This window comes from Mirounga leonina, unplaced genomic scaffold, assembly GCF_011800145.1.
Source record: "Mirounga leonina isolate KUSES-001 unplaced genomic scaffold, KU_Mleo_1.0 Mir_153, whole genome shotgun sequence".
In the NCBI taxonomy this organism is placed as follows: Eukaryota; Metazoa; Chordata; class Mammalia; order Carnivora; family Phocidae; genus Mirounga; species Mirounga leonina.
Window position 1 is genome coordinate 9,790,778 of NW_023270387.1, and position 26,225 is coordinate 9,817,002.

General features: G+C 47.9%; 1 protein-coding gene across 9 annotated transcripts in view; it reads left to right on the top strand.

Moving 5' to 3' along the window:
* Nucleotides 1-26,225, top strand: part of NCAM1 (neural cell adhesion molecule 1) — a 299,415-nt gene that overhangs the window by 214,638 nt on the left and 58,552 nt on the right. For all 9 annotated transcript variants that reach the window (XM_035008954.1, XM_035008956.1, XM_035008958.1 and 6 more), the window contains exons 2-7: nt 19,974-20,048; nt 21,721-21,939; nt 22,983-23,126; nt 23,523-23,660; nt 24,800-24,917; nt 25,398-25,564. In XM_035008954.1, the coding sequence (XP_034864845.1) occupies nt 19,974-20,048; nt 21,721-21,939; nt 22,983-23,126; nt 23,523-23,660; nt 24,800-24,917; nt 25,398-25,564 (861 nt within the window). The remainder of the gene's footprint in view (nt 1-19,973; nt 20,049-21,720; nt 21,940-22,982; nt 23,127-23,522; nt 23,661-24,799; nt 24,918-25,397; nt 25,565-26,225) is intronic.

The following is a 26,225-nucleotide window of genomic DNA, read 5'->3' on the forward strand; positions in this document are numbered from 1 at the left end:
ACTTTTTAACATACCTGCTTTTCTGCAAGTTCCTGACAAACAGCCTGGCTTTTGGCAGATGGAGGATAACCAAAGCAAGCCCGCCTACCGGAATCAGGAGGGAGAGTTCCGTAAAAAAGAGAGAAGGCTCGTTCCTTTCTAAGTAAGAGGCAGAGAGCTCTCTGCTTGGCCTCAGGGCAGAACATGTTTGCTGGGTTTCTGAAGAGTGAAGAAGCTGGGGGAAGAGCCTAGAGCGTGATGAGCACATGGAAGATACCGGTGAGATCTCAGTATGCCGGGATGGCTGATGCCCCAAGAGCTGAGGTGCCCCAGCCGGCTGCTCGTGCTAGGCTGGAAGAACCAGCTCTCGGTGACCCACTCTTGTAGCCCAGGATCAGGATTTGAATGTCAGGCAAGCCAGCAGTCCCGCTGGCTTTCGAGAGCCGATCATACTCTTCTCTTCCAAACTCACCTTCAGAAACGTTGCAGTGGTAGCTTGAAATTTCATAGTGGGAGTATTTACACCACAGGAATTGGCAGCTGCTGCAGATTAGGGCTCTCCTGCCACCAAGAGCCATCTCATAAATATCTACCAGCCTGCCACTGGGCAGGTGGCAAGGGCGGTCATATATTTTTTTAATGATCTATAATTACCCATTTTTAATGGTTTGAAAGCCTGGTCTTGTTTTCTATGAGAGCATATGTTTATGTGTGTAGCCCCCTCCACCTGATTCCTAAGAATTCAGCAGCCTTTAGCTAGGAGGTAAAATGAGAACACATTTCCATTTTCAAGGTTTGTTTAAGAATTTTGCAACAAGTTGAAGGGGATCACGTCTGCTCAGCTAAGCAATTTGGTGTCTGTTGATAGCCAAACAGCCTGGAAAATTATCTTTGCCTCAGCTCACCCACTGTGCAAGGGAATGATGCTGACAAGCCGGCTGCTTCCAAAGGCCTATTGTGTGGTGCTCGGCGGCACGGTGGTGAGGGAGAGGCAGACCTATGATTTAGCCATCTTTTGCTCTGTCTGCTTTGCTCAATAAGAACACTGCCAGACAGTCTTTGTGTGGCTTTTCTATCAACACTGGGGTCATTTCTTCTCTTCCATCCCTCGGGGGATGTGGAGTATAGACAATCACCAGTAAGATTCTGGAATGAGCTTCCAACAAGCCACATGGAAATTTCTAGAAACATGAGGATATCTGAAACCTCCCAAGCATGAGATGCTGAGATTTCCCTTACTTTCAAATTGTGTCTCTTAAAATATGGAGGCACATGGCTTTTGTGACAGTGTGTCCTTAAGCAGCATCTTGGAAAACAGGAGAAAGTAGGTAGGGAGGAATCCAACTGGAAGAATGTTCACATTCAACCCTATGATCTTTTAACTGAAAAAACCGGGGACCTAGAGGTTATGTGACTTCCCAGAGGTCAGTGCGCAGGACAGGACCCCAAATTTCCGAACAGCACGGAGCAGCAGTATCTGTGATCACAGCCGGGCTCTGCCCTCCCTTCCTGTTTGCGGACCACTGGCTGTGGCCGGGGCTGTACTGAACATTCTGCATGCTCCTCACCTCATCTGACCTGCACCGAACATCTGCTGGGCACAGGCATGGCCGAGTGCTTGGAGGATGGAGAGAATAAGAAGCAGCAGCTTACAGTCTCATCCTGCAGATAAGAGCTATCCCAACAAAAAGGGTGTATTAAGCACTTTGGGGTTGAAAGGCAGGAGAAAGCATATTTGGTTGAGACACTTGGCCATCCCCAAGATTCCTTTGTTGGGAAACATTAGCTAATGGAAGAAAATAAATCTTTAGAGGTAAATGCTATAGGGTAGAGTTTTTCTTAGCATGAGACTTGGTACCAAAAGAATTACAAGGCATTTTCTGGAATGATCTTTCAAAGAGCCTAATGTCTGGGCACCTAGCTTTGGGCAGAGGATGTTTAAGGAAAACACGGATCTTTGGGACGTGTGGGCATGTTGTGTGAATGCACATTCCAAGGGACAGACTTTCTGTAGCACTTTAAGTTTGCTTTCTCCTGTCTACCCCTTCTCTCTTCTACGTCACTGGAAGCATCATGGTGAAAGAGAATGCACTTGGGAGCAGAACAGCCCTGAGTTCTCAAATCCCAGCTCCCCATCTATCAGCTGTGTGATGTTGGGCCAGTTAGCCTGTCTCAGCCTCAGCGTCCTCATCTGTACAGTGGGTAACAGTAGGCTCCCATAGAGGTTCAGTCCCTCGATCAGGGAGTATGCAGGCTCAGTACTGGTATGTAAAACGTCTGGCCCAAAGTTGAGCACTTGGATGCTGATGTGAGTGTTGTGTCTGGAATGGGGGCCTCATTCATGTTGCAGTTTCTCTTTACTACTCGGTATAGTTTCGAACATGGATAAAAATGTCCATGGTCTGGAATAGCCCTGCAGATTCCTCTGCCGGCACTTCTTTGCCATTTTCCCAGTCTCAGGAATGCTGTAGAGACGAGTTCCTACCGTCCAGGCTGAGAGAATCAGCTTGGAGGGATTTGCGAGACGTGCTGTGAGCGTGTGCGGAGTTGGAGAGCCCCAGGCAGCGTCTTGGGCACTGTCAGCCTCACAGCCCTGAGCTGCCCGCTCACCCACTGCCTAAGTCTGAGCGACATCCCACACGGGCTCTGTTTGGTGGGATGGAGACTGGCTAGCGTTGGCAAGCGTGGTACTGAGGCCCGAGTACCTGCCTTGAGTGTGAATAGGCCTATAGTGATACGGCAGAATTTCCTTAGGAAAGGGCTTACCATGTGATTCTAATCGGAGGGCCTTCCCTCTCCTTGCCAGAAACAGGACTGGGCCTCAGAAGCAGGGTCCTGGCAGCACTTGGCCAGTCCAGCCCCTCTGATTCTTTCCCTTGGTTACCGTGACAGGTGGCCACCTGAGATCAGATGAGGGAGTCCACTCCATTTTTGACAAACTAGCCTCCAGAGCTTAAAAATTCCTTGAATGAGACCACTTAGCCACTTTCACTTCAAAAAGTATTCCCTGAAATGGGCCCCAGAGGTATATCCGGAACACACATGTCGAAGTGGCTTGCGACTGCCTAAAGCCAAGAAGAAGAAGAAACAAAGATAAATGGAGCCAGCAGTTTCTTTCTAGCTCCCTGGTTTCCTTATAGCCCTGTTGTAATGATGTTATTTGGCAAAACACAGCTTACTGTCCTTGGAGTTATTCATATCTCTTCTCTTAAATCCATAGGGATTGCTTAACACTTGAAGAAACATCAAGCTTTCTGACTGCACCCCAAGGGGAGCGAAAGCCTTGAGAGAAGAATAGTCTGTCTTGTTCTGTCTTTCTCTAACTCATTCTCCTACCAGATAGCAGTACATCCAGGGACAAATGCAGGTGCCTCGGAGAAGCACAGCAGGCTCCGCTTCCTGTGCTCCCCATGCCCGCCAGGCGAGAGGAGCAGGAAGGGGATCACCTGTTGGGCTGGCTCTGACGCCACTATTCTGGGCTCTCCCACAGTTAATGAACAGCTATCAGGCACTCGCTTTTTTTCTGCCTTGGATTATGATAATCAGCAATGGTGATTATCATTTGTAGAGTGCTTAGTATATAGTAGGTGTTCTGCGTGCCGTTCCCTTGTTCCTCACCACCACTCTGCAGTGCGGACAGCACTGCCATCTCTGATGGGAGAAGGGCCTGGGAGTGTCCGGCAATGGGGGCAGCAGCCTCAGGAGCTTGGACAGGGGGCGGAGTCCCCACCCACTGGGTGGCAGCATTGTGTGCTGGGTCATCTGTCTGATTTGGACCAGGACATCAGCCAGTAGCTGAATCTAGGGACCCGGGCCCCAGCATGGGAGAGGGCTGGCAAGAGGTCAGCACCTTCCAGGCACGCCAGGACCCCAGGCTACCTGTAGCAACAATTTACACCTCCTGCCCAGGGGCTCTGGGATTTCGGATGAGCTGCCAGGGCCCGTGAGGATTGGCTCGGAACTGAGTGGGGTTTTGCCTGCAGGTTGAAGCCTCCCCACCCCACCTGGCAGGACTGGGACAAGCCAGCCTTGGCAGGAAGGTGGGGAGATCGGGAACCCTTTTGACGAATTGCCAAGTTGACCCCAGTCATGTGACTAGAAAGGTAGAATGGACCTCAAAAATCAGTCCAGCCCCTTCCTTTCTGAATGACTGAAGTGGGCCCTGGCCAGGGGAAGGGACTTGCCTCAGACCCTGTGGGTGTATCCTCGGGGCAAGGCCTGAACAAGAGCCTCGTTTTCTGGTTCCTTTTCATCTGTTTTTCCCACTTGGCCACCCTCTGCCTCTGCTTTTATCCTAATTTTTATTGCCGGGGCACCAGTGCCACCGTGCAGATGAGGCGATTAGCACCAGAATCCGGGTCTCCTGCCATGTGGGTGCAGGATCCTCTTTCTCCGGCACCTCACGACCTCACTCTTAGGAACTGACCCATGCATTTCCATTGAAAACAATTTTAAAATACATTTTTTTAACCACGTAGCTTACCAGGAGATGAAACATACATGAAAGGAAGGTTGCTGTCAGGCGGTGAAGAGCATTTATTGGAACCTGCTGGGTATAAAGCCAAGTAGGAGATGCTTTGAAATTACAGAAGCTACCTGACCTCGCTCTTGGTAGCTTATGTCTAGCCGCTTGGTGTGATTTTCTTCTTCCCTCTTTTCCTCCAATTTATTACTCAAGTCATCCCTTAAATAATGTTATCGATTTCTAAATTTAAGACCAAGACACTTAGAGCTACAAATTATTTAGCCAGCCAGAAGTTGCGTGTTTGCACTGATGTGCATCAGCCATATGAAAAACAGGTGAGGTCCCCATACGGTGTACAGCACATTCTTCGGGGTCCTGTGGATCCGAGTCCTCAGGACAGCGACCTGTGCTCACACAGTTGTCTAGGTAACTTCCATTTATCTTGATAGTTTTAAATAGAGGAGACAAAAGAATTTATAGGAAAATGTATTTCTATACTTTCTTCTCTATTTCCTACCTGTAGGCAATTTGTAGGGAGTGTTTAAGACATAGAGATCCACACTGAATGGTCAGAAAGATCTATAACTTAGATGGAAAGGCACCTGTGGGCATGTAATGGTTATGAATTTCCACACTCAGGGAAGAACTAATGAATCACCAAATGGCTTTTTCCTTTACAGCGAGGCCTGTGTTGTGGGGAGGGGGAAAAAAAATCAATGAGCAAGCATAGAGATATTAAGAATAAATAATGTTTACATGTGAGAGGAACATTTGTCCTTGGGACCCTGTAGCCTTCAAAGCAAGATGAATTCAGCTACGAATTATTTGAAACAATTGGAAGTTTTCTTTTATCAGCTTCAGCAGGGGATCGAGAATCCTGCTTAATGCAGAAGTTTGAAATGTGTCAGTAAAACAGAATAAAGGTAAGAGGCAGGTAGTTCCTTGTACCACTGACCAGAAAACCTTCTGGGCTAAAGGACTCACATTTAGTGCTCGGTGTCCTTTCTAACTGCCATTGTGAAGATACTAGATATAGTGGTAATTCATCTTATTTTATGATTTATGGCTAATTCACGATTTCCGGAGCCTTTTTATTTCAGAGCCGTGAAGTCTCATTTGAGGAGGGGAGTGCGTCGTGCCTCCTGCTTGTGATTGCCTTTCCTTCCTGTTACGGTTAATGAGGATCTGGGCCAAGGGTCCAGAATAGATTTCTTATACCACAACCACTTAGTAACCAGCACATTTATCTGTGGGAGCTCTAAATGAGGCTTACACAGGGAACATGACAGGCTGACCCACTGAACGAAGCAAGAGAAAGATTGCTGAACTGACCAGCTGACACTTGCCAAGACTTTCCGTTTGCAGCACGTGAGTTCCCCTGGGTGGGGTGGGCCAGGGAGGCCGGAAGGTGTGCTGGGGGCAGTGGCACCTAGATGTAACTTCCTGTGCATTCGGTCTTACCCACTGGTTAATTCAGGGCATATCTGCTTTTAACAAAACACGATGTGTTCATGTGTTTGGGTTAGACTTTGCTGATGCGCTCATGTCACAGACCTGAACACCAGTACGTGAAATAGGAGCTTCTGCAGAGCTGTGCTCCATCATTTCATGCCACGAGGGGCAAAGTACCAGGGCAACATAAGAACGATGGTAAAAATAAAAACCTTGGGGCAAGAGCTGGAAGCGTTTCAATGAGTTTGATACTGTTTGCAGTGCATCCATTACCCCGGCTACGCCAGGGATCCCTGACTTGGCTGCATATTGGAACCACTGGAGGAGCATTTCAAAATTAGAGTCCCAGGACCCCCATTGCAGAGGTACTGAATCAGAGTCTCCAAGGGTGCAGCAAGGAAATCTGCTTTCATAAGCTCTCCAGATACTTCTTACCCAGGTTGACCTATGGTTCCAGGGCTTGGACCCCTGCATCCCACGCACAGTCCCACCATTGCGCTAGAGTGAACCTCAGAAAACAAGAGTCAAAACAGGATCCTCTGGTTAATTCAGGACAAAACTTTAAGAGCAGACTACGTGCAGAGCACTGTGCTGAGCATCGGGGATGCACAGGCTCGTCTTTACAGAGGTCAGTCGCTGAACAGGTGTTAATACATTACCCTGTGACACTGAGGTGCTGTGCTGGAGGTGCAGGTAATCGCCGTGGAGGCACGGAGCAGGGACTGGCCTTCATACCTCTTCAGCCCCGATTCCCTTCCTGTTACGGCCATGGAAGCCATAAAGGCCGCAGGTGATCCTTGACAGTGAAGACCAGGAAGTAGCCCCCAGATCAGTCCTTCCATGGTCCTGGTTGATTTTCCATGGAAGAAAGAATCCGGAAGTGTCACTTTTTTGGAGACTATGCTCCATTCAGTCAAGTCTGGGCCAACTTTGCCCCTAGATAGTCGAGGTCTCATGGAAGGTCCCAGCAATAGCCTCAGTCTACGGCACCCAACAGGAAGGAAGAGGCTGTTCACACATAGCTTGGGTGTGAAGCTGATGTCACAGTTGGTGGTTTCTGAAGGCTGTGAGAAGCCACAGAATTAGCATATAGGGAGCTTTCATACTGCACGAATGTGCCATCCACTTAGTACCTTCTCCTTACCCTGATGCATTTTCCTTCTAGACTGCAGTTTTGGTCTCAGGGCCATTCTCTTCTGTGACATTACAGAAGAATCTTGGTCCAAGAGGAGGGCCAACCTAAGACTGGAGCTCATTTTTGGTCATTTGGTCAAAAATAGCCATGCTCCAAGGGGCCGGGGGAAAAGGACAGCTCAGAGAGGTCAAGAAGTCTTTGATGTGGTAGTTTGTGTTTGGGGTGTTTTGTTTTGTTTTGTTTTGTTTTGTTTTGTTTTGTTTTTCAGCTTTATAACCTACTGAGAAGTTTCAGGGGAAACCTTGAGTTTTATCATCACCTCTCCTTACCTAGGAAGCAGGCACATAGCTCACAGTCCAGTGATGTTTGAGGCGGCCATTGTTCAGACTGGGGGGGGTCTTAGGGTGTATGTGCGTTGGAAATATCTAGGTAGGTGATCCAAAAGGTGTCATCTTGCCTGAATGGACTCCATGAGAAATGCTCCGTGAAATGCAAATCTAGGTGCAGACCCCTCAACGGAAAAGTTTGGAAAAGAGAGTCATCGCTTACGCCCTCGGAGAGCAGGATGAAATTTGGAGGCAGATCCGCTGCCCCCAAGGGAGTTAAGGAGCCCTCCTGGGATCATGCACTCTTTCCTTTCTAGGCATTTACTCAACCAATTGCAGCCTGTTAGTAGACTTGGTTGTCAGGCTGTCACTGTTTAATAGCTTTCTATAAGATACTGCCATCTTTAAAGGCCACTAGTGAGGCTGACAGCTATGACTTGTTTATAGAAATAAAGGCAGCTTGCCTTGTTACAAAATAAGGTCTAATGCTTGGCCGGGGGGTTATATTCATATGTGTCAGTGCTTTTTCCTCTTGGGCAAAGTTTGTTGCTATTTTTGTTGGGAGAGCAGGACTATGTCTGTCTGTCTTATGGAAGTATGTAGAAGGCTGACCCTGAGATTGTAGTGAGTGGGGCGGAGAGGGAGGTGACCAAAGGAGAATAAGAGCAGGGACTCCCTTAGACAAAAGACAGGCCTGTAGGGGAGATCCCAGCCTGAGTAACGCGAGTGGCCCATCCTGTCACAATCCATGCTTCAAAGAGTCCTGCTGAGGGGCGCCTGGGTGGCTCAGTCGTTAAGCGTCTGCCTTCAGCTCAGGTCATGATCCCAGGGTCCTGGGATCGAGCCCCACATCGGGCTCCCTGCTCGGCGGGAAGCCTGCTTCTCGCTCTCCCACTCTGCCTGCTTGTGTTCCCTCTCTCGCTGTGTCTCTCTCTGTCAAATAAATAAATAAAATCTTCAAAGAGTCCTGCTGAGTTACCCCTAGGACAGCATAGTCAGCCTGCTAGCAGACAGATGCGTGACTCATGACTGACCTGTGGCCCCGGCTGGCTGCATTGGGATGGCTGTGCAGTGTGGTTTGGGGGGTGGGGTTTCTTATGGGGATAGAAGAGACCTGAAATCTAACATGAAACAACCTTATCCCATGGGAGCTCCACTCACTTAAAGATAACCAGGTCGCCTGTAGTCTTAGGGCTTCTGGGTTTTGTAGCTATCAGTGCAGTTTGGAATAGAAGCTAGTTACTGCTCTCCCAAGTTTAGCTACTGTTGGGGCTGATTCTATTTTTAAAGAAGGAAAACTCACTGACCAGTGACCTCAGTTCTTGGGCACTGTGACCCTACACCATTTTGAAAGTTCAGAAGTTAGTTCCTGGAGGAGAATTCACTGTCCAGGAAGACAGGGTTGAAGGAGTGTGTGTGTGTGTTCCCTCCCCGTGTCCCGCCCAAGTCCCTTATGTAGACTGGGTGCTGGAAGTGTCGGCAGCATCACTGTGGCCCCCGTGAACTCCCATTGCCAGGAAAGGGGGTCTGGTTTCCTGGAGTTCAGAGCAGGTTTTCCAGAAACCTCCCCTAAAGAGAGAATGTGTCTCTTGGCAGGTGTTCCTTCTTTTTGAGATGAGGATCCAGGTGTAAGAAAGTTTAATTACTTGGTTTTAAAGTTGCTCATAACTAGAGTTTGTCACCTTGACGAAGAAGTTAAGAAGCATTGCCTCCGTGAAATCCTTCCTAAAAGAAGATTCTGCCACCAACAGATGAGTTTGGTTGTGTTTGTTTTTCATGAGTGAGCCTTGTATCTGCCCCTGACCTTTGAATTGGCTCCTTGGGATCCCACTCATTTTGGTCCTTGAACATCAAAGTCCATGATGACATGGGTGCCATGGGGGGGACCCTCTTTAATGTTTCTGTCTTTGATTTCAAAGACTGGGATTCAAAGGTTCTCCTGCCTATTGGATAAAGCAAAGTGAGAGTGTCAAGGACAGTTGGGTTTGGATTGGGGGAGGGAAGGAGCCTAAGTGAATAATGAAAAAATTTCATAGTGGTTGCTTAAATAAAAACTCGCTACAAAAACAAAACCCAAACAAAAAAACTATAAAGGCTGTCATAAGAATCTCATTCCATATTTAACTTTATGATTTCTTAGCAGTTCTTTAGGGTTGCAGCAGTATTCTGGGGGGCGGGGGGGAAGGAGCATGATTAGCACATGGAGGAGGTCCCAGCTATTGAGATGAGTGTAACATTACGCATTGGGTTGTTTTTTTCCCAGTCTCCCCAGCCCTCCTAAGAAACTCTACCCAAATCTTTGATTCATTATAACTTGAAAAGACTGATAGCAACCTAGAGTACAACCAGAGGCCCTTGCTGTTATTAGGCATACAAATCATAAGGCAGAAGTACCAAGAATGAAGGAAGGAAGGTCGATAAGCAGCCTGGGGCTGGAGGAACACTTCTGGGACTCTTCTGGGTCCCTGAAATCACGCTGTGCAGAGACAAGAAGGAGGTGTAAGTGTAGCCAAAGGACTTTTAACTGAGACTCAGAAAATAATGTTATGGGTAATTCTATGGATGGATGGAACATAAGGTTGGCAGTTAGAATACCACAGTCTCAGAATGGAGATGTACTTCAGATGTGCCTGGACCACCACATGGCCACAATCTCCTGCAGCCCCTACTCCTCTCCCCTCTCCACCCCTCTCCCCGGGCTGTTCTCAGCTCTCAGTTCCTGATAAGCCATAGAGCTAGAAAGGGCATTTCAGCTCTTACCCTATATAGTGGTGCCAGTGAGCACTTTCTCATTTGTTCCTAACTCAGGAAAACAATATGATTATTTTCCGGATTCATGGATATACTATTTGTAAAATTATTATTACTTAAATGGCTCAGTTTTCCTCTGCTCTCTCCCTTTTAAAATATTGTGTAATGCGGTTTTATGTGTCATGTAAGAGGTCAGGCACCATCTGGTTGGGGGTGATGGTGGCTGAGGGAGTGGGGAATGGGTTCTCCACCCAGTAGGAAAGATTGTGGCCTCTCATAGGAATCTCTTTACTATGGATGCTCTACAGATGGCCTCTTAAGGGGAATGATTCTCTGAGAGAGTGCCAGATGACCAGATCCATGAATAATTGATTTCAGATGCACACCCTACAGAGGAGCAAAGACTCAGCCACGATTTGTGTATCACCAAAGAACAATTTTAATATTAACATTTTAGTAAGGGATGATATGGCTTATCCAGAATCCAAATTGGGGGATCGGGAGTAACCTATAGATGGGAAGATCCAACTCACAGCCTCTGGCCTGATCCTGTTGGTGGCCACCACCAATGCTGAGCACGTAGTGACAACAGAGGAGAGCTACAGGTGGGCATGAAAGCCGGGCCCATGGGGGAGGGGGTGGGAGGCAGAGAGAATTCAGTCTGGAGATGAAGGTAGGGCTAGAATAGGGAGGCTGGTGTGGCTGGTAGGCCCAGAATTCAAGGAACCTCTTTCCAGCCCCCCTTCAGAATCACTGTATCCCAGGGTCTGAGTGGAGTATATCTAGAGTCAATAGTATTTTTCTCTGCTTATGTGCTTAGCTCATCCAGCACAAAATCAGCTCCTTTTCCATGAAAGTTGACTTTAATTGAGACTAAGTAATACATACTTAAGATCAAGGATCATGGAGCCAGATCTGCATGGGTTTAGCTCTTGGCTCTACCTCTTACTGGCTTTGTGACCTTGGGCCAGTGACTTACCCTCTCAGTTCCTCGGCTTCTTTGTTTGTCCCATAGGATAATAAAATTACCTATCTCGTAGGATTGTTATGAGGCTTACACGAATTCAATAAAGTGCTTAGTAGGGTGACTGACACATAATAATTACTATATATTTATATATATCCTTGAGAGTGTGAATTTTTCACAAGACCGAAACCAAATTTAACAACTCTTTGCATTGGTTGTTTGAGAGATTATAAGCCTTTGTATCTTCAATAGCCCAGATGTGCTTAAAGCTACGAACACATAAGGACATTTTTGAAAGACACGGGCAGGATTTGAAATTCTCAGGATGAAGTTGCACGCTAGCATTCTCCAAATTTCTATTTTCTGGGTGTAAAGAATACAACATCTGCAAACAACAGCTGGACAAATATTAGAACATATAATTCCAACTTCTTGCCATGTTGGCAAAAGTATTGGGTGGGAGAGGAACAATTCTCCTTTTATCAAAGTACCTTTTTAGAGCTGGAAGAAAAGAAGTTAGGTGAGTCATTTTGTGAAGGCAGCATTTCGGGAGAGCAGACCTAAGGAAACATTGTCGGGGCATCCTGGACACAATCAGATCGCGTGCAGCAATTTATTAAGAAGGCCTGGGTTCTTGAGGCAGATTGATAGATTTTATGTTGTTCATCTGGAGAACCTTAGCTGAGTTCCAAAAACCTATTTGCATCCTTGCCCAGCACTTCAGTAAGTCAGCTTCATGCAAAGTGCTGGCCTGAAAAAAGGCCAACAACAGGAAGGGCAGCCAGAAAAGGAAGCGGGGAAGCTGAGCTTCTGTGAAAAAGTGACCGCGGTGTTGGAAGTAAGTGGGCATTTTAATTGGCTTGGGACAGAACTGGCAGAGTACCTGCCATTTGTCCGGCTTTCTTAACTGCACTTTAATAGAGCAATTCTCTTACTTGATGACACCTGCTCTTTTGGGACAGAGGTGAGCCTAGGGCAAAGCAGGTAAAATAGCTACTGAGGACACACAGAGGAAATAAGACACAAAAGCAAGAAGGGCCTTGGGGCGGGAGTCAGCATGTGGGGCCAACACCGCAGGTCCGCAGCAGGGACCCACCGGAGTGTCCCATCTGTAAAAGGAAGGGGTTGCAGATGATGCATCCGGTCCTCTCTGGCTCTACTCTCCTTTGTTACTAACAGCTTTACGGTTCTGGCCATGAATCCAATGTAGTGGAAGACTGAGAAGTCACAGTGTAACTAGACCTGCGTTTGCCACCCCTTGGCACACACGCCTGCCTTCAGCTGCGTGCTCCCCAATGCGAGGGGCCGTGGAACATTCCAGCTTCCACCCCTTATGGACTGGGTGAGACCAGGCTAATGCCCACTAGGAAAGGATTTCACTCCTCATCTGGAATCTGGCCCTTTTGAGACTCTACAAGTATACTTTTGACTTTTTGCTGCTTTGGAGAAAAAAATGGATATAGTAAATTCTTCAATGCATCTCCTTCCTTTATGACCTTCTTCTAAAATAAGCAAACAAAAAATAAACAAGCATCTTTTTATCAGAGCCAGGCAGGCTTCTCCCCTGTGTCTGATCTGTGGGTGTGGTGTGGAAATTGTTTGGGTCCATCTTGGCCTGCTTAGTATCCCACTGAGTCATTTCTTCCCACTACCCATTAAAGAATGCTCCAGAGAGCTCCCAATAAGAACCGTGGGCTTTCTTGGGGATGGGGATTAGAGGTGGGAGTGAGGGCCTGGGCACCAGCATGAATCTGTTACTTCTGAGCAGATTAAACCAACATGTCCATCTTCTTGCTCTCTAACCAGGAGCATAGGACAACGTGATGTGACTTTAGTCAAGGCTTCTAGCTGCTAGGTGGTTTGTGGGGACAACAGTGATGGCTTAAAACCGCTGACTTCTTTCTTTCTATAAAAGTAAACCATTTGATCAGACCTAACAAAAATGCTAATTTGACCCAGGGAACTGGGGAGGCCAAGAGAACTGAAACCGTTACATGCCTTGGCTCTGTGTTCTGACATGAAGCCAGTCCCATGAAACAGAGACGGCACCCAATTAGTCCTGGTTCCCAGGAGCTCATATGATGTATGATGCTAAGAAATAGAGCCTCCTGCTTCTGGCAAGTGATTTTGCTGTTTGGCTACCAGAATTCCGTAGGATAGAATGTCCCGGGTAATGGGATATCAGATTAATCATGGAGGCTTCAGTTGTGCAGGGATGCTCAGGACTTTTTATTCCTTATCGTAAGTTCTATGATAGTATCATATGACATGGAAAACTGAAGAACTCTACAGCCATATTCACCTTCTCCACACCTCCCCCCATCACTTTGGAAGAGCCATGGGACTTGAGGATGCTAAAGAGAATTTTCACCGGGACTATTTATTGCTTGGGTTTTGTAAGGAAACATTACCCAGTTCTGGAGGTTTTATTAAAATAAAAGACTTTGGAAACCTGTCTGTTATATGCACCCCACATCTCCTTCAAGTGAATTTGGTTTAACAGTGTCTGCATAAGTCTGCAACCTATGCATATGGCTTTATCTTGACACAGGGAGCTTTGGTTTCTCCATTCTAATGGAGAATGAATTCTAATGGAGGATGGACCTTCCACCACCTCATCTTTCCTTCCTCTTCCAGTCTTGAATTCTGCTCTGACCCATCTGCTGTGTGCTGGCATTCTCAACCAGGAAATAGCACAGCTTTCTGAAGGGCTTCCTTCGCTCACTAGGCTGGCTGGCATTCTGGGGGAAGCCGGGGGTCCAGCTCCTGTGGGTGCTTCCCACAGAGGGCTTCCCAAGGGTTTGGTTATAAACTTAGTTGGCCTGGGAACCCTATCTAGAAGACTTCTGATGTTTAGGTTTAGATGGGAATTAGAATTCTCAGCACTTCCATAGATGAGGCCCCAACGGAGCAGCCCTAAGCATGGCTTCTAGATGGTTTCAGTTGCTACTATGAGCCAGCTTTAAGCAATGAGGATGCTTCCAGTGGCAGTTAGAATATGGTCTGCCTTTGTGATGACGTTATACAGACCCTGAAGCCAAAATCTCCGAGAACACGTATTTTACAGTTCCTTTAAAATGACATTTAACTTTTGGGTTAATATTTGAAAGTGAAACAGCCTACCTCATTTTCTTCCTCTGCTCAGCTGCTATGAGCAGTACATCCAGCCAGAATTACAGGACTCACATGTCAAGTACGGGCGAGACTCCTTCGTCGTTACTAATTGTTGATTTGTTTTTCTCTCCCAAAATGAGATGAATTTACCTATGTCTAGCTGCTTCCTGCCACAGTAGCAATCTGATTAGTTGCATTATTCTACACACACACGTTTATCTAGGCTCACAGCGGACGCACCATATATACACATAGATGTGAACACACACACGTATGCTGTAATAGGTATCTGTGTGTACAAGTAATCGTAAGAGGTCCCTGTTATCTTATTCTCACTACAAGCATTAGGGGGAATTTTGTTTGTTTGCGGGCAGTGTGTGTGTGAGTTCAAAATGCTGTCATATATGTACCACCATTTAAAAAACCAAAGCCTAAGCTGGCGTTTGGTACTTTTCATACATTACTTTTCTAAATCATCTCAACATGCCTATGAGATAAATAGGATTGTTGTGTTCATTTACAAATGTGGCAAACTGGCCCAGAGATTCTCGAGTTGCTTGGTGTCCGAGCCGGGATTTGGGCCCAGGCCTCTCTGACTCCAGACCCTGACTTCTTAACTATGGCTCTCTCCTGACATTTAATTATCATGACAGTCCAGCCACACAGAGGCAGTCTTACCATCATCTCCATTTTACAGATGAGAAAACAGGCCAAGGTGAAGTGGTTTGTCTAGAGCACCTGCCTTACTGTTTTTTGCCTTTGATTGAATTCCGTCATCTTGTATACCAATAAAGTTGTGACTGGCAAGTAGAATTTCCTAAATTAGTATAGAGAGTGGAATTGGGCCACCAAACCAATTGGATCGTTCGTGAAGGTTACTTTATCTTAAACCATAAAGAGAAACATTGCTTCCCTCAAAAACCGTGATCAAAATAATTTCTTTGGGAAGGGTTGTAAATAAAGATTTATGAAGAATAATAATACACAGCAAGCATAAAATGGTTAGTATGTGCCAGGCGCTATTCTAAGTGCTTCACATATATGAATTCATTTTGTCTTTCCAACAGCCCTATGAAGAGGGTTCTGTTTGTCCCCATTTTACAGATAAGAAAACAGAGGCACCAAGAGGTTAAAATACATGGCAAGATCACAAAGGAAGTGGCACAGCTGAGATTCACACTCAACAGTCTGGTCCAGAGCCCTGGGCCTCAGCCATTCTCCAGTACTGCCATCTTGGTTTTGGCTTTACTTTCATTGAGTTTGGCTGGTTTAATAGTGAAGTTACCCTCAAGTACTTTGCTAATAAGGAGAGCAAACTGCCAGAAGCAAGTGGGGGCCCCTCAGTTGTTACACTCTTGGTCCAGATGTCTGGCTTTCCAATAGGTATGGTCACATGAAAGAGATTTAGTATTAGTTATAGTTGAAAAATAAAAAACGACTCTCCATGGAAGTGGTTAAGTATGGTGATATTCAAGGTTCATTTCTAGAACAATAGCTAATAAAATAAATTCATAAGTGACACTTTGATGCCTTTTTCAAAAATTCTTAGCTGTTATTACATAGGTTCTAGAAAATTCCCTTACCTGGTGCATAGTTACTGATCATATTAATCCTCTGTTGTTCACTCTTCTCTTAAATTGGTGACGGGGGCGTCTTTTTACCTTGGCTCTGGCCTGCTGCATACCTGCAGTCCGTCTTCCTCAGCGATCAGCATCTTTATCACCATTTAACAAGAAAATATTTTCAATTAGCCACGGGAAAGACCTGGGTTTACATTCTGCTGTCAGCGCCTACCTTGTTAAGCACATTAGAATCTGAAAAGAAAACCAGTAAAAATCAAACTACAGCAAGAAGTTGCTGACTCAAGTGAAATCTGTGGTCTCCTTCTTGAAATCAGAATAATTTTTCTCTGTTGCTTTGCTTTGGTAAGATTTCCACCTCTCCTGATAAGTGCCTTAGCATGTTTTATGAACTGAAATCCGAATTCACTTTCCTTTAGCAACTAAAGGAAATTCTCTTGCTTCTGCTAGAAAGTTGAGAGTCCCCAAACTTCTCTCTACATCTGAAGCTGTTTGCCAAACAAGTTTGCCTCTTTTTGAACATAGCATCGGTTTTTAAAAAACATTTAAACAGGAAACACATTTGAAAATGTACAAATCTCCCGCAAGTTTATTTTACTTTTAAAATCAGATGAGGATGGGGGCAGGGGGATCATTCTGTTCTTAAGAGAACCCTTTTCCTGTCTGCTCACAAGGGATCAAAGAATATAGGAGAAATATCTGGAGCTTTCGACTCTATCCAGCCTGGGTTGGAGTCTGGACTCCACCATTTCTACTACTTATGGCCCTGAGCCTCCACCTCCCCATCTGTGAAATAGGAGTTACAATGCTATGATCATCTGTGGGCGAGGAGGCCAGTTAGAATCAACCAGGGTAGAAAGGAAGGCAGCAACTTGACTGTAAGATGTTTGTACACTCTGCTCTTTCTAGCCCATGATTTGGCAAGAGAGCAAATGCTAAATACTAGGTCATAATGAGCCTATGAGACAGCCAACCAAAGGTTAGTGGTAGTTTTGGGGTATAGAGGGAATAGCTGGAGTCTTAGAATCAGATGACTTTGAATCTTAACTGCTCATTAGCTGAGTTGCCCTTAGCTAGTTATTTTGCTTCTCTGAGCATTAATATTCTCTTGTATAGGATGGAGACAATAGGTGGGCCTTCTTATGTCTCCAAACTGTTGTGAGCATCAGACAAAGGAACAGAGTATGTTTTGTAAACCGGAACGTGTGATCTAGCTGTAGGGGGCCATGGGGGATGATGGCCCTTCAGACCAAACACCCATGCATGTAAGCGTCTTATCTCTGGATGCATCTAGGATGGAGTAGGATAACGCATGGCCTTCTTGCAGAGCATTTGTGCAAAGCAAGAGTTGAGATACTTTTTCTGGGAGAAGGGTTTTCCTAGGTTTCTTTAAAGGTATGAGTTATGCCTGGTTAGAAAATTTCACTTATATGTGCAACTGGAGAAAGGCAAAAGTTGAGGTAGGAATTTTTATTGCAAACAGTGAAAGGTCTAATAGAGTAGGAGGATGGGGCACCACAAAGCAGAGGGACGGAGTTTGGAGAGTAGAGCAGGATTTCCACGTGCCATTATTAAACCTAATAATTCAAGGTTCAGCATTTGGGGAAGAATAATCAGCCATTGTGCTACAGTCAAAGACATGCAAGTGTTGACTTTCAGAGAGTCTGGGGTTCCTCTGGCCCGGCTTTGACTCTGGTGCTTTGAAGGAGGAATCATGCTATCTTTTCCATGTGTGCCGGGAGTCTAAGTGGCTATGTCTTCTTTTAAAAACTTCTGTGATGATGAATGTGTGCGTGGGATCTGCTTAAGCTGGGAATTCCTTTGAAATTCTTTTTTCTGATTGCTCTCCATGGCCCAGAGAAGGATACTGGCCACATTTGGGTATGAAACTCTTGAGCCTAGCCGTGTTCTCTGGCCCCCGGAGAGTCATGTTCTGTTTGAAAAGAGCTGAAAAGATGAAGGCTGTTTTTTCACTTGGGATAAGAATATCCTTCTCAAAGCAGTAAGGGCTCTGTGAGAATAACAGGATCCATATGTTGAAGCTAGCAGCTAATGTTGAGCATATGGGCCAGTGAACCTTTCAGGCAGAAATATGCCTCTAACTCTCTAAAGAATGCCCCAGTAAACTCCAGAAAGGACCGTTACGTAGGTGATGGATGCCATAGGCACAGCTCCTGGGCCTTCATGGGCCATCGTTCCGTGGAATGCGAGCCGTGGACAGAATGGAAAGGTCTTGGTTGGCCTTGCGATGGATGGCGCTGGCCTGCGGCCCTCTCCGTCAGGCCCCATGCCCCCAAAATCAGCTCTGTTCTGTTAGGGGAGGGTGCATCTGAGGGTCGTTCCTCACATTCTCCAGACTGTTCGTCAAACCGGATGAATGGAAACTTTTTGTCCCTGACCCACAGAGGCAGCACTGTGGAAAGAACACTTCCCTGGGAGCCAGGGGGCCTGGGCTCTACGGCCACCACCACCCCGGCCCTAAATAGAGGTGACCTTAGCGAAGTCACTTTATTGCTCTTTCTCACCTGGAAAATAAGCAGGTGCAACATGGTGCTGGTTGAGACTCCTTCTGGCTCCCTCAGTTTGGAGCTGAGCGCACCTACTCTGGCCAGAGGAAAGCGGTGGAAACACCACAGCTAGAGACACCTACACGGGGTCAGGTGCCCTCGCAGCTCCGTGTGCCACGTAACATTTCGTTGCTCCCTGTGAGAGTTCAGTCCTGGGCCGGGGGTGAGTCATCCGCAGTAAACCCAGTGAGGGAGTGGCTGGCTGCCCCCGGATTACTACGGTATTTCTTCCAAACCAGCATTTGGACGTCTGAGTGCCCCCCTCCTGTTCTCACGGTGGAGCACTCAGCATCCTCCCCGGGCCTGAACTCTGTGCCTGATTCCTCACTCTGCGCCCTCCCTCCTTCCTCCCGCAGTTCCTTTCTCCACCAGGCCACCCACCTCTCCCCTGCCTCTGCTGCTTCTCCAGGGTCTGCTTTGTCTGTTGTAGGTGGCAAGCAAGGCCGCGCCCCCGGTAGCCTGGTGCTCCCCACGCTCGCCTTGCCAGCCCCGTGCAGGTCCTTTGATCCCTCTGCTCTGCTGAGTGCACCGCGGTCCCTTCATCACGGGAGCACAGACTGAGACGACAGCGGCTCTGCCTGCAAGTCCGTCTCCATGGCAACCAGCAGGCCCTCGGTTCTGCGGTGCAGAGAAAATGGCCGTTCGAAGGAAGGGCTCGCCGAGTCTCTATTACCCGGCCTCTTGAGTCCCGGCCCCTCCTCCATATCCATATCCACTTGAAGAAGCTACATGCGTTGAACCAAATGTCCATTAGCTTTTAGCTTTCCGATTTACTTTACCTAAGAGGAGGGGAGGCAAAGGAAGTTGCATCCAAATGGATAAAAGCATTTTTTCCCTGCCCTAACACTATATTTTCATGAGGAACAGTTATCTGCTCTGAGCAGATGTACGAGGGACCGAAGGAATACGGCAATCTGTGGGATCCAGTGCAATGTATTTTGCCTTATCAGTGGAGAGGAATGACAGAGCATGGGGATCGTCAAATAGAAATTCAGCACAAGTAGCCAGGAGATACAGGGAATTCCTCAGGGCACAGGCTATAGCCTGCCAGGAGGGCACCCGACTAGTTGGAGTGATGATGCTGCACCCTGTCTCCCCTTATGGAAAGAGGGGTGGGGTCCCCTAGTCACGAGGCAAGGTGAGCATCTGGCATCCCCTGCTTCCAGATCCATCTGGATCGTCACAGTGAATCCCCCACAGTCATGAAGCATGGAGACATGGGAACCTGGAGGGTCCCTCGTCACACAGCCATGGGGATGCTTTAGGCTGATTTCCAGAAGTAACTGATCTGTTATTTCTGTGAATCCCAGAGGTGCTGCTGTCTGGAGCAGGACCATGGCCTTCTCAAGAGGTCAGAAACATGTAGAGTGGGGGGGGGTCACCCCAAATCTCCCAGGGGACCCCGCGCTGTCTGACAGGGGATAGCCGTTCCACAGGGAGGGATCCGGACCGTGTCCATTCCTGGCTTCAGCACGGGAACCATGGATTCTTTGGCGGTGACAGGTTCTCAACCCAGACCACATCCTCCCTTCCCTCTTCCCTAACGTGAGCAGGGAGACCCCATTTTTGAATGGAAGCTCTGGGTTCCCTTCTCAGAAACCCTAATGTGCGTTTCAACCGGACCTTGTCTTTTCCAGTTTCCCTGCAGGTGGATATCGTCCCCAGCCAAGGAGAAATCAGCGTCGGAGAATCCAAGTTCTTCTTATGCCAAGGCAAGTGCCCTGTGCCTCACTGCATTTAAGGAAAGGCCGCCAGCAGAGCAGTAGCCAGTTGGCCCAGGTGTTCGGGGCCAGAGGGCCAGCGAAGCTCTTAGGCCTCTCCCTTCCCCTCACAAAGGGCTTCCCCAGCACAGTGAGATGTGTCATCTGGGCTTCTGCGTGGTGATGGAGGAGGTCTAGGGATTTCCTGAGGAAAGTTAGCACAATCCCCAAAATAGCGAATCACCCGGGTCCCCTGCTCTGTACCCAGCCGGAGTTCTGTGGGTGACGCGGGAGAACAGTGCTGCCTCAGAAACCATGCTTCAGGGGGTCGGCACAAGGCTTACTTCTTAGAATCTCCCAGGACACAGAAATCCAGGAAGGTCTGAAACTTGCCGGAAAGGAAACTGAGCACCGCTGTCCCTTGTGCCGTGAAAATGTGGGTCCCGGGTTTTCCAGGTCTGTTGTGAATACCGATACTCTGTCCCATTGCCCCCCACCAGAGCTCCGGGGTTTGTCAGACCTGGTGCCCTTGTTTTTTGTTTAGAAAATTTGCCCCATTTCCACGGCTCAGATAACATCAGGAAACGTCCTGGGGAGGAGAAGCTTCCAATTAGGCTTTGGATTCTCCGAATGTGACAGGACTGGGATTCAGATCATGGAAGAACCAGGGAAGTTGAGCTGAGCTAGGTGTAAACCATGACATTTAGCAAGCAGCTTTTGGCAGGGAGGGGCCTTTAAATGCAGTCATGATTTGCGTTGGGTGAGGTGCCTTGTGGCCGCCGGATGTGTTCACTCCAGCTTTGCCTTCATTACAGCAATTTAAACGATCTGGAGACACCGCCGTGGAGCCCACAGCACATCTTGCAAATAGCGATATTTGTTGAAAACATGATGGGTCCTGAAAGGAGGACGGCTTCATTTCCATACTAAGCATCTGTGCAGGGCTGGGTGGTGTGGCCCGGGGAGGGGCGTCGTGCAGAGAGGAAGGCGCCGCCGCGGCCGCCGGAGCCGAGAGCCCTTGTCCCCGCACAGTGTCTGAGACCGCTCAGCAGCGGCATCTGCCCCTCCTCGGTGCCCCGGGGAAAGGACACATGGGTGATTCTGGCTCTCTTCTTTGCAGGATTGAAGGAGATGAATCTGTCTATCTGAGACGGGGTGCTGAAATGACAGTCGAGCCAGTTTGGGCTGGCAGACGCTAGAATAAAATTGGTTGGAATCCACACTCCTAGACTAGCTGGTGTCTCCTCCTCCTCTCTGGAGACCACAGTCTGAGCCCTCAAGAACAGGCTGACTAGTTGGCTCAGATGCGCCAGGCCCTTGAGCTCAGATCCTAGACATGAATCCCCTCTGCCCCCTCTTCTGTGAGGCTGGAGCTCCTCTCTTAGAGCCTGGCACACAGTAGGTCCTCAGCAAATACCTCTCCTCGTCCCTCACTAAGGATAGGCATACTCACGAGGGGTCATCGAGTTCTTTCCCGTCACTGTGAGTGGTGTTTTGTGCATCACGATGAAGCACAGAAGCCAGGGAAGGCAGTGTCACATCCTCTGCATGAATGCTCCCCCTCCCCGGTCATCGGGCCTGATGACCTCTTGTTCGGTAGCTGCTTCTGAGTACCCACAGTCACCCTGGAGGGGACTCTGTCTTTTCAACTCCCACGGTTTGAAAATTATTTCTTCCTCTTCAGTGGCGGGAGATGCCAAAGATAAAGACATCTCCTGGTTCTCCCCCAACGGAGAGAAGCTCACCCCAAACCAGCAGCGGATCTCCGTGGTGTGGAACGACGACTCTTCCTCCACGCTCACCATCTACAATGCCAACATTGATGACGCCGGCATTTACAAGTGTGTGGTCACTGATGAGAGCGGCAGTGAGTCAGAGGCCACGGTCAACGTGAAGATCTTCCGTAAGTGCCTCCTCCATCTTCTTCCCTACTCCCGGTCCTCTCCTTTGGCTAGGAAGACACGTGGGTAGCAGGCAGAGTGGGATGGCAGCCAAGGGCTCCCTGAGGCCTTCCTCCTTCCCACTCTCTGAGTCTTTTCTGAACTGAGCTAAGAGCTCCAGTATGTTCTTAAATGATCCTGGGCCAACTCAGAACTCACAGCCCTGGGTCACGTGGGTCCCAGCTGCCTCCCTCTGGCCTCCATTCTCTAAATTCAAATCACACAGTTCCCAGAGGGCTGCTAAGGGTGCCCCTTCCCTTCTCCAGGTACTGGCTGGCTATCGTACAATTCACGTGTCCCCTTTTATTTCACTCTCCCCTGCTGCTAATGGAGTCCAAAGGCTCGGTGGGGTGTGGGGGATTATTATCTGAACACTCTGGGCCACTCAGAGCAGGCAGTTCCCATTGTCAGTGAAATCCAGGCTGGAGGTGGCATCTCATTACCTTGTTATCATGCATCTGTCTCATTGGCCAGTGTAATGGTGGGTGACAGCTAATGGAACAGTATTGATTGCCATAGTATTTAATCCCATTAAGCCTGCCTTTCTTCTGTTGTGTTCTTCAGAATGTTCTCTGCTCTAGGAAAGCTGGGTTTGGGGTGTCACACAGAGTGGGAGACTGATGACCAATCATTGTAGACTAGGTGTTGTACCAATTCATTGCACCTTGCTTTGTGCTTCATTGGCACCATCCCACAGGGCAAGGGACACTTGGTAAAGACACTCCTTTACCTCCATCGATCCTTTTCCACACAAAGTATGATAAATTTAGCACTCAGTGAATAGACATTGGCTGCCAAACATTGATGCCACATTCCCCTGCTTAAACCAGCTGCTTTGCCGGCATCTTGGCCAAGGATGGGGTGGGACCCTCTCTTGGGCCACTGAAGATATATATGGGTTGAGAGCTGCTCACAGCTTGAATCCAAGCAGCATGGCTCTCGCAAAAGGGGGTCTGTGTGGGCCAACCAGCTGTTTTCCCTCATTCTTCTCTTGCTCATTTTCCAGAAAAGCTCATGTTCAAGAATGCACCAACCCCGCAGGAGTTCAGGGAGGGGGAAGATGCTGTGATCGTGTGTGATGTGGTCAGCTCCCTACCCCCCACCATCATCTGGAAGCACAAGGGCCGAGATGTCATCCTGACGAAAGATGGTGAGGCCTGAATTCCCTGGCGGCCGCCCTAACCCCCAAGCCACAGGGTCCCTTAGGGTTTCCACCTCAGCCACCCTCCGAGGCATTTCAACCCAACCTCAGATCCCAGTGTCCCACAGCCCTGTGCGTGTTCCAGGTCCTGAATGCGTGAATACCTGGAGCTTGTACATTCAGGCACTTGACCTTGTCTCCAAAGAAAAAGGTAAATTTCCAGTAGACTTTTGCTCTTGGCTCTCTGTCAGCGCCAGGGCCACATGTCTTGATTTCGGTGTAAAGCCACCTCCCCCCAGCCCCAGAAGATTGCCGCTGGGGAAGAGGAAGGGCCCTGCAACCTCCCTGCAGATACCAGAATTCTCTGACTGACCCTTGGATGAACCCACCTCTTGTCTCTTCTAGTCCGATTCATAGTCCTGTCCAACAACTACCTGCAGATCCGGGACATCAAGAAAACAGATGAGGGCACTTATCGCTGTGAGGGCAGGATCCTGGCACGGGGGGAGATCAACTTCAAGGACATTCAGGTCATTGTGAACGGTGAGGAGATCTGTTCTTCCTGCTCTCTCCATTAGTACCACCTGGGTCCCCCAAATCCTCCAGAACTTCCTCTTTGGTCTGTTAAATAAATCCCATCCTGACACAAACATCTATCTCAAGTGAATCCCCCCCTCCCGGTAGAGCCTCTGGCTTGTTTTCTTTTTTCTTAATACACTTGCCTTTTGGGTCTCCCTCAACTCGGAGGACTTCTAGTGCAATTCTTGAATGTCCTTCATTGTCTTACAGCGCTAGAAATTTTTTGCCATGCTTTCTAATACTTATTCATCCTTCCTTGTCCTTGAGGTTACCGTAATTGTGAGATTAGTCCCTTGGTTCAATGTTCAAAGAAAATATTATAATCAGTTCAGTCCTCAGAATAGTCAGAATCAGGGCCACAGGCTTATTAATCTTAATCTGCAATGTGTCACATAAACACACCCATGGAATCGATTTGACATTTACAAGATGTTTACAGGAAATTATAATGTCAGTACTAAGAAAATAAGTAAATCGTGGTTGAATTGTTTTGGCTATTGATATATATTTTTTGCCAAATTCTCCCCCTCTCATTCCTTTGGTAAAAACTGTTTGTGCACAGGGCTGTTTTTGACAGTCCCAGAGAAATGTCACTCAGTGAGCTGGTGCATTTTGAATTGGTATTAACCATCTAACCACCGAGAACAGGCATTTTCAACTTTTCCCAGAATCAAGAACCCCCTTTTGGATGTCAAGTTCTACTTACCATGGTAGTTTTAAGATTAATATGCATTAATTGAAAAAATACATCATGATAAATAGCTACTATAAGCTGAATCCTATTTTGAAAGGAGTAAGACCTATTAATGTAGGTTTTAAAGCTATGTTATTAAAAAACAATATTATGTATTACATATAATGATACTTTGTATCGTTGAAAAACACTGATGCATGTTTGTGGGTGACTTACTTACTCAGTTTGGAGTAATTATTTAGGACACATTGGAATTTAGATCCCTTATACTAACTTTGCAGCTGCCTAGAACTCTTGACCTCGTGGCCGTGACCCTCTGACCTGAGGTCCCCGGAAAGTGCCTCCTCTCTAGGCTACTGGGTTCCTCTAGGTTTTCACAACCCCCCCTGACAGCTCTTCTTTCCTTCAGTGCCGCCCACTGTCCAGGCCAGGCAGAGCATCGTGAATGCCACCGCCAACCTCGGCCAGTCCGTCACCCTGGTGTGCGATGCCAAAGGCTTCCCAGAGCCCACCATGAGCTGGACAAAGTAAGAAACTGGCTCATGCCTTTTATCATGGACTCGTGGAGAAGGGAGCATGGAGCCTGCTCTGTGTTGGCATGTCCGTGGCATGGGTATGGGCTGCTTGGGAAGATCAGCTCTGGGTGCAGCCTTTCTGTAGATTCCTACAGAAGGAATCTATAGATTTTGTAGATTCTATGGATTCCTTTCTATAAGCTTCTCTCGCCTTGTGCATTGGACCCCTTCCAAGGGGGCAGAACCAGAGGGCGTGGCCTTGGAGGCCCTCTTTGGAATGTTTGTAGGTAGTTTATAGCCCTTGGAGAGAAACAGAGGTTTGGGTAGAGGAAGCAAAGGTGTGTATGTGGAAGTACAATTTGGGGTGTTGACTTTCTGTGAAGACTGAGTCTTTCCCATGGGCTCAGTCTGCATTCTGTGGAAATGGGTTAAAAATGAACATCTTACTTCTGTGGTCAAAATCATGGCACTTGGCATTTCTGCACCATGTAGGGATGGGGAACAGATAGAGAACGAGGGAGACGAGAAGTACGTCTTCAGTGATGACAGTTCTGAGCTGACCATCAGGAAGGTGGATAAGAACGACGAGGCCGAGTACGTGTGCATTGCTGAGAATAAGGCTGGAGAGCAGGATGCATCCATCCACCTCAAAGTCTTTGGTAAGGACGGTGGGGTTCAAGGTCATTGTTCTGCCACAGTTCCTCTTACCCCGCACACTCCATCCACCAGCAGGACCCCATCCTCCAGCAGGACCCCATCCTCTCTGCCTTGGAATCTGTTCCAGGTGCAACCACGTCTGCCATCTCCACCCCTATGCCCGAGTCCACGCTGTCTGCCTCCTCTCTTGGTTAGTGACACAGTCTCCACCCCATGGTCCCCTTCTGCCCCTCCTCACAGTAGCCAGAATGACCTCAAGCACCAGTCTTCTGTTTAAAATCCTCCCATGGCTTCCTGTTGCAACCAGAATAAAATCCAGACTGCCTGCCCTGGCCTGTGAGACCTAACCTGAGCTAGCCCCTGCCTTCCTTTCCAGCCTCGTCTTTCCTCCACTTTGCTCCACACTGAAAACTCTCCAACCCCTCAGGCCCCCCTTCTGTGGCTCAGCCAACACTGAGCTTGTTCCTTGTCTTCGGGACATTGCACTTGATACTTCTCCTGCTTGGAATGTCATTCCCCCACATCTGCTCTGAGCCGCCTTCTGCACCATTCAGACCTCAACTCAACCCGCCTTCTCGATGAGTCCTTCCTGCACTACCCTGGCTAATGCACCACCACCACCCACCCACCTCCGCTGAGCGCTTCCACTGATCTGACTGTATC